The following is a 12480-nucleotide window of genomic DNA, read 5'->3' as shown; positions in this document are numbered from 1 at the left end:
TTTGATCAACCATGCCAATTCAAATAAAATGTTAATGTCTATAAACTGAAAACACCAGATTTTGTGAACATAATTCACTGCATATGATTCAACACGACACAGAATGACAACTTTCAAGGCAGTTCTATTAGCCTACACACTTTTTAGGTTGTGTCTCCAATTAGAGAAGGAAGAACACACTACACTAAGATACCAAAAATTTTGTTATGCAAATATATTCACACTCTGTAACACAAAGAAATTCTAAATCCTTTTACCCAGTCTCCCTTTCTGATGAAGCTTTCACACTGAAAATCTTTTCACTGCTACTGTCTACATGTCAACTGTCATTTTCTCCCACTGGCACAACTCTCCCCTTCCCCCCCCCCCCCAAAAAAATCCCTACTCTGCCACCTTTAAAATCCCTTAGTCCCACTGTCAGTGTGCAACACACTTTCTTCCCCATTTCCAATGACTTTCTTGCTTAGTTTGCTGTTTTTCTCTTCAATCACCACTGTCCTTCCTCCACCTCTGCCCCCTGTGGATGGTTTATTTGCGGGTTTTGACACAGACCTGGAAATAAATTGTGGTAGAGAGAATAAGTGCATGTGGGCAAATTTTTTCATGTTGAAGTTCACTGGTGTGGAGTTAAAAAGTGGGAGGGAGGGGGGATGTAACTCCACCACCACCACCACCACCACCACCACCACCACCACCACCACCAATATTTAGTCTCCACTGATTTGGATTTTTCATTTCCAGCGTCTTCTCTGTTCTGCTCCTATCTCTAATCTCACCCCCCCCCCCCCCCCGTTTCCTCCCAACATCAGTCTCTTCTCCCTTTTTCTGCCTCTGGCACTGTCCTCTCTTCTATCACCACTGTCCCTTGCTACTCTTTTGGTGCAAGGATATATTTGTGTGCCAAAATTTTTGGTGAGAAAGGCAGTATGAAGACTGAGGCAGCTAGTTCCCCAGATCAGACCATATGAAATCAATCAATGGTCTGGTTCCCAACATACTAGATTCTGATATTTTTTTTGTACATCTGTAGTAGTAGTAGTAGTTTGCATTAAAAATACCAAATTCAAATTTTTTGGGCTGGTCTCAATTTGACATCAAAATTTACCTAGTGGCATAAAGCAGGACTGGGAACACACATTGCATGCTGAATTGAGTATTCAGATGCTTAAAGTTCCCTAGTTTGAAGCCCCTTTCAATGTTTTGACATGCACTGGTAACAGACAGATTGTGTTTTACATTATTTACACTGTACGTGACCAATACAAAGGATCCATTTTGCCAGTTAAATAAAATCTGCACTTACGTATGGGATACACTTACACTTTATCTGCTTTTGATTTGTTGGTGTACAGAGTTAAGGGTTTTGTATACAAGCCCATACAGTAACAGGGTGAAAAACCCTCTTGACAAAACAAGTGATACTTATGAATGAATACAGTTGACACAGCAATAGATATAAAAACTTTAAGTTCTATTGTTTTTAATATGTGTTACAAGAGTGCACCCAAATTCATAGACAAAGTCTGTCAAAATCCCTCCCCCACTATTTTGTTTCTCGTTTCCACATTTATTTAATGGCAAATTGTATAGCATTGTGAACAAATTCAAACGTATGTTGAACATTTTTCTGAAGACACATTTGTAAGCAATAAGCTAGAAATATCTCTAAACCATTGTACTCATGCCTGATGTGCCTGCTTCAATGGCTATATCATTGTTTTAATTTATGAAATATAATTTTTTTATTTGTGTTCTCTTTTTTTACATCTGGTTTTCCCCTTGAAGTTGCTACCTTTTCAGATCCAATTATGTCACATTTGGAACTGTGGGTACATTGTTGTAAATCTGTACAATAATGATGCACAGCATTGTTTGGGGCAAAAAATGCTGAATCCACTGATTTTAAGCACCAAGCACACCAGACAATTGCAGTTTCATGACAGGAGTCACAGACAGTATCACAGTATTCAAAGCAAGAAGTGAAGATCTGCAAGTTTCCATTTAACGTAACCACTCTAGTACCATGCATAATTAAAAAGATTGCCCAATCTGGGAGAAGAAAACTGATTGTGAATGATGGATTGCATTTTTAGGGTATTATTTCTTAAATGCAAGTTATCAATTTTACAATTATGTGCAAAAATTTTTCAAGAAAAGTTTCCACAGCTGAAATGTATGTCTAATGGCTGACCTTATCTGTTCCACCAAGGATCAAATTCACCTCCTTCCTCTGCTTATCAATGGTGGTAAATATTTTTCTTAGTTTCTCCGATCCTTGAATCTGAACACAAGACAGATATTTTATTCAACCATTTCCTTATAAGCTCCAATGTCAATGTATCAAACATAGAAGTGAACACAAGGATTCTCATCTGTTCCATATAGATCTCTTTCAACTTTTGGTCCGAGCATGCAATTTTCTTCTTTCAAAACTTTGAGCAAGGCTGACAAATTTCCACTTGAAGATATAAGGGGCTGTATTGTGGAAGTGTTAAGGGATTTTTGCTACAAAGTCAGAATTCCACACACTGGCCTTTCCGATCAATACAATTTTCAATTTCACAGTCTTCACAAATTCATAAGCCTTTTTCTTCAATTATTCTTCACTATCTATTTGTACTCGAGTGATGAAATTATTCATTGTCCTTTAAACAATCCAGTGTTTTACTTTAATGAATCAAATTTGATGAAGTCTTTAACAAATGTTACATTACCATCAACCCTCGCATATAAAGCCTACTTCTGTATATCCAGATATTTTACTGGTACTGGTCTGTTCACAGCAATTAGAAATTTATTGAATACATACTTGGAAATACATAGCTTCATTTCTCGTCACACCTGTAGCAATTTTTGCCCCCTCCCCTTGTACAAATCTCTCTCTCTCTCTCTCTCTCTCTCTCTCTCTCTCTCTCTCTCTCTCTCTCTGACTGTTCTACATTTTACAGCTTCAAATTTGTTTTTAACACTGCCAAAATGTAATGGTTTTCCTACTCAAGGTCTGTCACATTTCTTTTCTATCATATTTATCCTTAAAGTTTTAAGACTTTCCATGAATGTCATTATTGGTAATACCTTTAGTATAAGATTTCAATGATTTGATTACAATAATTTCTTTGCTAGTGGTCAGTTTCCACATTATATTGCAGCTGATCGAACTCTGTACACAGTAAATTCAAAATATTTTCTTGTTTCATTGACATAACAGTATACATAACTGCACTTATACAAACAATAAAATATGAGATAAGAAAACAGACTGCACATCCAACACTGGGCATGTCTGCCATCACAATCAGAGACAAACTATGCATAACAATACAGAGTGATTTCCTCTACACTTGTCCCATCTCTGCTGCCCATGCACTTTGGTACAGCTGGTCAACCAAGAGAAAGAGGTGAATTCACCTCTTCCTTCCTATTACTGTCATGAAATAGGAATTGTCCAATGCTCTTGGTGTGCAAAATCTTTGTGCATTCATCATTTCAACTTTAAAAATTCTGTGCTTCCTGATTCTTGAAAACAAAAATGCACCACATGTAAAAAGAAAACAAGTACAACAACATATTTTTATATTTAACAAAATTTAGAGTATATAAGTGAACGATTCTATATGTTTTGCTATTAGTGTGTTCTAGTAAGCACTTCATTTCCCTTGTGCATTGTTTTTGGATGACTCCTCCTAGCACACACCAAGAGGGCAGACAAATTGGATTCTACACACCTAGTTCGCAAACTAAGTCCGAAGTTATTCAATACAGCACATACAGGCCTGAGTACATTACTCAAGAAACATGAAATTGTCGGTCATAGATGGGTCCTGGCACTGGTAGCCAGCTTAAGCTAGTGAGACACCACACACTGCACAGCATGTGGCAAGCACACCTGTAGCAGTGATCGGGTTACGGTACCCTTTGACCAGTATTAAGTAAATTTACTCCAAACCACATGCAATTAGGTGTACACATGAAAACGTGTAGTCATTTTAAATCCAAGGTAATTATTATTCAAGAAGATCACACCACACACAGCTCCCACTCTTCAGGTTTGCAAACCTGTTGTAAAGCATTTGAATACTGCACCAATACCCTTGGAGGGTACTTCCAAGTTTCTCAACACAGAGGAACCTAAGGAGAGATTTATCTTCCATGAGCATCCTTCCACCAACCAACTTCATACCGCAGAACAGGAAAGAAGTAAATTATCAATAGCCTTAAGAACAGCAAGGCCTCAGACAAAGTTGGTATAGTAACAGATACAGAAACATGCTGATTAACAATGTATGGGGAGCATCCACCAGATGATACTGGCCACATGGGCAACAGAGATTTTACAAGAAGGACTAATCCTCAGCTGAGATCTATCATCTTCAAGGAAGGGTAAGAAGATCAACCTCATGTGCTGCAGAGGCAAATCTCTAATGTCCAGTTTGTCACAAATCTGGAAGGCAGTTGCGCGAGATGACACCAATGCCATTGCGATGTGGACTGCAAGTGTTCACCAAGTCGGCCCAGAAGACTATAGAGCTTGGCACACCCACACACACCCCCCCCCCCCCCCCCACACACACACACACACACACACACACACACACACACACACCCCACACACCCCCCCCCACACACACCCACACACCCCCCCCCCCCACACACACACCCCCCCCACCCCCCCACACACACACACACACACACACACACACACACACACACACACACACACACACACACACCCCACACCCCCCCCCCCCACACACACACACACACACACACACACACACACACACACACACACACACACCCCCACACACACACACACACACACACACACACACACACACACACCTCCCACCACACACACACACACACACACACACACACACACACACACACACACACACACACACACACACAGGGAGGAGACTTAGCACTCCCAGCATACCTTCTTACTGTGTCTACTTAAATAAGCTTTGGCACAAAGTTGTTTGAAAGTGTCATTTGCAGACCTACTTATCAAAGTTTTAGGACTCTTCAGTTATCCCGAACAGATACTGAAATGTCTTTGGTATGCCAAGGCAGCAGCCATGGAGGGGGAAGTGGTCTATTTTTCTTTGCTGACAACACTTTTACAGGATGCATATATCTCTATGCACTTCAAAACATTCTTTTCCCACAGCTGGAGACTGATTTGAATGACTTCATTTACCAACAGGATGGGGCTCCACCACACTAGCATCTGGAAATGCAGGAATTTTTTAAATCTAAGGCTTTCTGAACAATGGATGGGTCACACTGGATCAAATGGTTCAGCCTTACATTACTGTCCTTCGAGGTCACCGGACCCGACTATGTCATTATCTTGTGGGGATTTATGGAAGACTGTTTATCGGCCTCCATTAACAACAACACTGAATGAACTGAGACATCACATAACAGCTGCTGTGGAAGCTTCGAGTGAAGACACGCTCACTGTTGTGTGAGAACAATTTTAATACCAAACTGACATCTGCCATGCATCTCAAGGGGCATATTAAACATCTATGGAAAGGTACGAAAAACAGTTTCCCATTCATCAAGAAACAAAATTCATTGTGTATGTTTACTAGTTTGACAAATATAGAAGAGCCAAATCAGATGATTCTTTTGACACACCCTATATTATGGAACTTTTATCACATATTTTGCAGCAGTATGGAACAGTGCACCTACTTTCCATCACACATTCCCTACAAAAAGGGATTTCTGTATCTGAATGTACCTTTCTGAGTGTTTATTAGTCGCTGATGACTGCTGTATTTAGCTAGTGTGGTGATATTTTGACTGCTTGAGCAAAATCTGTTTTCGATGTATTACTGCTTGCAGCTACACCTAACACTACTACTTAAACACCCTTCCTACATTGGTGTAGACATTCAGCCTTGCAAATGTAGACATTCAGCCTTGCAAACTATTTACCTCAGGGTTCAGCTATGTTGTGCCCTGTTCTTCCTCTGTGTAGATCTACTTCCTTCCATGTAGATTTCTGTAAATGAAGTGATTGTAAAACGAAATACTGCTTCTCTACTAAAGTAAAGTGTAGATTGGTTCCAATACATTATTACGAGGTACAGACATAGTGAAATTTGTTAAATTGCAGCAAATACAATGGCTACAACACATGCAGAGAATGGCAGAGGATGAAAGTCCAAAGAAAATAATGAAGAGTGTAATGCACTCATAAGTGGGAAAGGAGACCTTGAAGATGGATTGAGACAGTGGACCTCACCAGTATCAGAGTCCAGGGGTGGAAAAGAGTGGCAAACAACCGAGAAATATCGAGGTAAATCATTGAAAAAGACAAGGCTCACCAAGGTCTGAAGCCCAACAGAAGAAGAAGAAAAAACTGGTTCCTATTAACTCTGCATATTGTCAACCTCTGATAGAAGGCTACATATTATATGGGAACCAACCAATATCACTGTCTCAACCTCTCATTAGCTTTCTGTGAGTAGTATACAACAATGGCTTATATACATCATATTCGTCTTCCTCAGTGCTGGAAATCTTCCATGGTATCCGAGGTCCTTCATTCCTCTTGGCTCCACAGATTACAAATCCTCTCCAGCAGGTAGATTTTGCCACTGTTTGGTAATACTTTCCCATATTATGTGGCCCAATGTTTACAAACTAATTGCAATCACGCACATCTTTACTCTGAGCTCTACATGCCCTTCCATGAATAGCATGGATCACTACATCACTACAATTGGTCACGTCGTCATTAATTCCTTATTAAAATCTTTCTGCCTGTGGGGCATTTTCAGAACAGAGCAGTGTCACTCAAGATACTGACAATGCTCTGCATACATTACATGAAATAGATGAAGGATGGAACTTCCTGGCACATTAAAAATGTGACAGACAACACTAACTCAGGATGTTTGTCTTTTGCAATAGCAAATGAGAAAATGGCAGCAGTAAAGGTGTGAGGATAGGACATGAGTTGTGCTTGGGTAGCTCAGCATATAAAGCACTTGTCCACAAAAGGTAAAGTTCGAGTCTCAGTCTGGCACGCAGTTTTAATCTAACAGGAAGTTTCGTACCAGTGCACTCCAATGCAGGGTGGACATTTTATTTTAGGTGAAGGTTGTCTTGTGAATATTTAGTAAGAGATCAAGATTGTTAACCATTTTAATGAACACAAAGAAGAGATTTCAAATGAACAGAAGTTGAAAATTTGATTTTAAGACAATGTACGTACAACTTGTAAACATTTTTAATTTAATGTGTTTTCCCATGTGCTTGGAATGTATCTTTCTACTTAAATGTATGATATAACTTTTCATACTGGACATTCTGCCACAAATGGTACACGATTCCCAAATGTTTGAATTTCATATTGCTTTCATATCTGTATCCAGGATTTAGTATTTTGCTTGTTACCTGTACTACTGTTTTAAGCTATCCCACTTTACAAGCTAACATATAGCAGTTGGATGAAATGGTCTCACTGGCCGACTATTACGTTCACGCACTCATCAAGCAGACAGAAGACTGATAATTTCTTGCTCTATACACATATCTTAGTAGTTTTGTGACTGAGCAGTGTTTTTGTTGATTTGGCTAGCTCACTGCTGCCATATGCACTCCTCGGCTTCTCTGAACACGTATTTTCAATGTAATGTTTCACGTATTTTCAATATAAGGCTATTAAAATTTTGAGAGTCCCTGTGTAACTTAGTTTTGATATATGAAGTAACTGCTTTGAGCAAATGGTTATTTCTTTAGTTTAAGCTAAGTGTTTTTATACCTCTTATCATACAATAGCACAATTAAATTTGTTAATATGTATGCCATTTGATTTTTAGACACTGACCATGTCATGTGAAGTTTTATTTGAAATATGAACTACCATGTTTCAACATATTCGTGCCAGCATGTACCACAGGTGGCTCACACTATATCCTCCCAGTGAGTAGAGTGTACCACTGTGGCTCATGCTGAACTGATGAACCACCAATTGTGGTCACAGCAATACACTAAGGTATGTGGGTCACCCAGAAAGTAAAATCACCATATTTTTTCTTCAACAATTCTTTATTGAACATAATGAAAATTATACACAAAAATGATGTTTTTATCTTTACACCCTATATTCCACATAATCTCCATACTGTTCTATGGGCTTCCTGCAGCACGAAAGAAGGGTGCATATGCCGTGTCAGTACCAATCCTCCTGGTCGTGGAGTCAGGGCTTCCCTGCGAGTCACCACCTCATCGTCCTCAATACATTTTCCCTGAATGGCAGCCTTTAATGGTCCTAACAAGTGAAAGCCCAGGAGGTTTAGGTCAGGTGTAACAGCCATGGATGGTCTCACCAATCGCTGAAAGCTCCGCCAAATCACCTGATGACCTCACCCTCTGTTCCCAGCGACCAACTGTACTTCTGTCAAAAGCAGATGCTCCATAGCCTTTGCGTAAGTATTTGTGAACATTCCCCAGTTCCTTTCTCTGCAGTGAAATTCAATGACAGCACATTGCTTTTTAACATGCATCACATTACAGATGACATTTTGAAACTGTCCTGCAGCTACATTATGTGTCTGAAGTGACAGAATCTTGGTGCTAACTCAGGAGACTTCAAATGATACATATGAAACCTTTCACATTCATAGCATTGTTTTTAGATGAGAAAAAAAGAGATGCATTACTTTCCAGGCAACCCTCATATAATGTATTACCTATCAGACACACACAACAAATATGTCAATACAACTGTGTGTAATCTTCAATTACGTACCACCTAGTTTGTAATTTAGAGTAGAATTATTTTACATGTTATCTCATTTTAAAAGAATGGACTTGTGCCACTTAAAAAGGTCTGGTGTCTTTGAATATGACCACCTCCACACATCAAGTAACAAAAAGCATAGCTGCCCAATTAGGGAAGAATGAATGCACATATCACCCCACAGTGAGAAAATTCTCAGTGTGTGAACGTATGACTTGTTTACTGACAAAGTGACAAATGCCCGCATATGGGCTGCATTTTACAATTTTACATATGGAACTCACATCTGCGCAAGTTGAAATCATTTAACATTATCACACCCAACTCATATTTTATGTGAACTGTACTCAGTGATGTATACACAGGTTGTATTCATCAGCAATACATTCACAAGCAACCTTTATTTGTTACACTATGAGGTGGTCCTTCCCCACATTAATGTGTGTAAGATAAGATGGGATTACAGTCTTTCTGTGTCACAGACGTAGGAAGTTTTCATGTGCATTTATGACTTTGGTTCTTTAAGCTGCTACAACTTCTGCCATTTGTTTCACCACCAAGTAGCTTGAAAATGCCCTAAGGGCAAAATTAGCTAATAGTGAGAAATTGTGTATTCCAAAAAATTAAAACAACCTACACAGGATACTGACTTCCCTAAAAAACTTCCAGGTTTGTAATAAACTAATCCAATATGTTTAACCCAGAATTCTAAATGTATCTAGTATCTTTGACACCGTTTAACATGAATGACAATTTCAATCATCAATTTCAAAAAGTAATTGAGGCTCAAATTGTCTCCTGAATTTTATCTATCTTCATCTCATATAATGTAAGCATGCCATTTTGTTGCTCATTGTAAATTTGCAATTATAGTAATAATAAGATGTTACAGGCTTTACTGCTCAATGACAACAATAAGGACTTTATACACATTTTATTGCTGAAATGATACCACTATACTATACTATACTAATGTTGCACTTCATTTTGTGTAGATTTGCACCCTAAAAAACCAGACCTTTCAGTCTAAATTTATCGAACTCCGATCAAAGTTTCTAGTATAATGCAAATTATTCTGTTTCTTTACGCTTCATATTATAATAGTCTGCCATCACCAAATTACCTACACCCAACAATGACTTAACCTGACCTCTATGAAATCTAGTAATTGAAGAGTTTCACTTCATCAGCTGTAGGGAGTGAATCTCCCTACAGCTGATGAAGTGAAACTCTTCAATTACTAGATTTCATAGAGGTCAGGTTAAATCATTGTTGGGTGTAGGTAATTTGGTGATGGCAGACTTAATTAATGTATTATGGGGCATCTCCTTGTTCTACTGTGGACAACATAATATATATCACCTTCGGAACAATCAGCTTTTGCAAGAATGTAACTTTAGTATTTCAGGTCAATTAGCTTTTTCTATTTTTGGGATGGGATATTGCAGTAAAAGTAATCCCTGTCAGTTCAAGTACTTACGAAGTACTGGATAAATTGTTTCACTCCCAGATGTCTGCCTTTTCCCTCTTCCCGTGGGTAGCCGGCGTAGGGAATGCAACAGGAGTTTAAATTACCACATAAATGTCTAATACTGGTTGGTGAGGCAGCCCCTGTTTTGGTGTAATCTGATATGCTTCATGTCTATCTGCCATGGTGGCACCTGCTCCAACAGCTCTCCAAAGGCACCATCCATCCACACCCATGACCATATGGCACAACTGCCATTGCCAGAGTTGGATGCTGGCAGCTTAGATATGTGCTAGCAGAATAGGTATCAGCAGTTTGATAAGTTTTCTCAGGGCCTCAAGTGAAAGGGGTACATAAGCCCACCATGTCAGAGGCTACTGTTGTTTTTACAGCACACTGAGTCTATGCCAGTATTCTGCACTTATATTTAACACGGCTTACATGCGTTATTTAAGGTTCTTCCAGTCAGCCCACACTGTAGGAAAAATTTTGAAAATGAAAAACTCAGAAGGGAACAAAAAATTACTTCAGTCAAGGGTGATATAAATAAATGTATAGTCCGATAAAGGAAAACGAAACCCAGCCAACAGCTGGGGCAACTTTAAAGGCTACCACCATGTGAGGGAGAGGACAGATAGCGGTGGATTGCAGCACAGGAAGAAAGTGCTGGTTCCTCATGCTCACCATACTCCAAAACTGTTCGAAGCACTTGACCCGGTGAAAAAAAATTAGACATTAAAGGTGCCTCAATCCACAAGTATGTCTATATGCAGAACTAAGGCCAACATAAGTTTAAAATTTGAGAGACTACTTTGCAGACCATTTCTGTCAGTCACTGGTCAGTCACCTGTCCCAAGGTCTAAGGGGTTGTCCTACACTAAACACGAGTTTCCCTACAAATATATGAAGCAAAAAATAGAACTTTATAATTTTTGTATCAAACTTTTCCTTCATCCATTTAAATTTTCTGTCTCCCATTGTTATGGTGAGTGCAACCGCAACTCCATCTTTACACTCCTGTTTTATAGTCAAGGCACCTTTTATCATCAATACACTTTACCCCCAGAATGAAGTGATCACTGTTCACATAATCTATGTTGCACATCAACAGTGATATGTTCTCATCTGATGTGTGCAAATCACGAAACACTGATTGAAAAATGGCTTGTGCAATTGCTCAGACAGCTGGAATTCCTGCCAAAAAGTATTTTCTAGTCTGCAGCCTGTAATATGTATCCCACCCCCACAGTAGCTGTGGGAAATCTAACAATGTGTGGCCACCCTCACTCCACTTCGATGCTGCACTTTTATTTTAGAGTTTTTTCCCCAATTTGAATCCTGCTGGGAAGATCCATAGGCCTTAATCTAAAGGATCCCTATAACTGGGTAGTTAGCCAGTTACATTGCATGTAAGTGAGCACTGCTGTCAGTAATATAATGCCAAAGAAAACACCACAAAGCTTTAAATTCTTCATACTGACCAAGCTTGTAACAAATCTTTAACAAGGTCACTGTCGTACCTAATCCTCATCTTCAGACTGTTTCTAATAATCTTATCACATCTAGTATCAATTCTTTAACACTAAATACAGAGTTCAATATTCCAGGGCTTCACTTTGAGTGGTAATTTGTACACAGTTGCTATTCTTTGTTAGTGCCCATAAGTTAATTACTTTTCTGAACAGTGCACACACACACACACACACACACACACACACACACACACACACGGATTGTTCCAAACCATGATGCACTAATTTCTTACAGTTACAATCAACATTATGTGTTAAAAATGTTCTTGACATACTTACATTATTTCTTGCATTATATATTCAGGAAAATTTCCTTCTTCAAAAAACTGACTTGGGTGAGGAACATTATTTCCTTTCACAGTAATTGCATGGTTACTTCGATATTTGTTTACTTCCTCCACCGTCCTGCAAATAAATCAACAATTTTAATTCAATCTAGGGCACAGTAACATCTCCATGCGGCAATTGTTTATTTTTCTTAAGTACTAAATGTCCATTTACACCAATGAGCCAATTTGATACTCCTGAAAATAAACTACAAGGATTTGAAGTATTTAATCAGGTTATGCTGTTTCGATGTGGACTTCAATCATAAAAATTTCTTAATCAAAAGAGCAAATGCTAACACTGCAAATAATTTCCTACAATTACAGATATGAGGAAGAACAATAGTAAGCAGCAGTGCATCATGCCACCTAACTGTAGACTTGTCT

General features: G+C 38.8%; 1 protein-coding gene across 2 annotated transcripts in view; it reads right to left on the bottom strand.

Annotated features, from left to right (window-relative positions):
- LOC126174852 (uncharacterized) overlaps positions 1-12480 on the bottom strand; it is a 45165-nt gene that overhangs the window by 26464 nt on the left and 6221 nt on the right. For both annotated transcript variants that reach the window (XM_049921243.1, XM_049921244.1), the window contains one exon: positions 12047-12172. In XM_049921243.1, coding sequence (XP_049777200.1) covers positions 12047-12172 — 126 coding nt within the window. The remainder of the gene's footprint in view (positions 1-12046; positions 12173-12480) is intronic.

The sequence above is a fragment of the Schistocerca cancellata genome, chromosome 3, assembly GCF_023864275.1.
Source record: "Schistocerca cancellata isolate TAMUIC-IGC-003103 chromosome 3, iqSchCanc2.1, whole genome shotgun sequence".
NCBI lineage: Eukaryota > Metazoa > Arthropoda > Insecta > Orthoptera > Acrididae > Schistocerca > Schistocerca cancellata.
The sequence above is the reverse complement of the archived record's forward strand: the minus strand, read 5'-3'. Positions and strand labels throughout refer to the sequence as shown.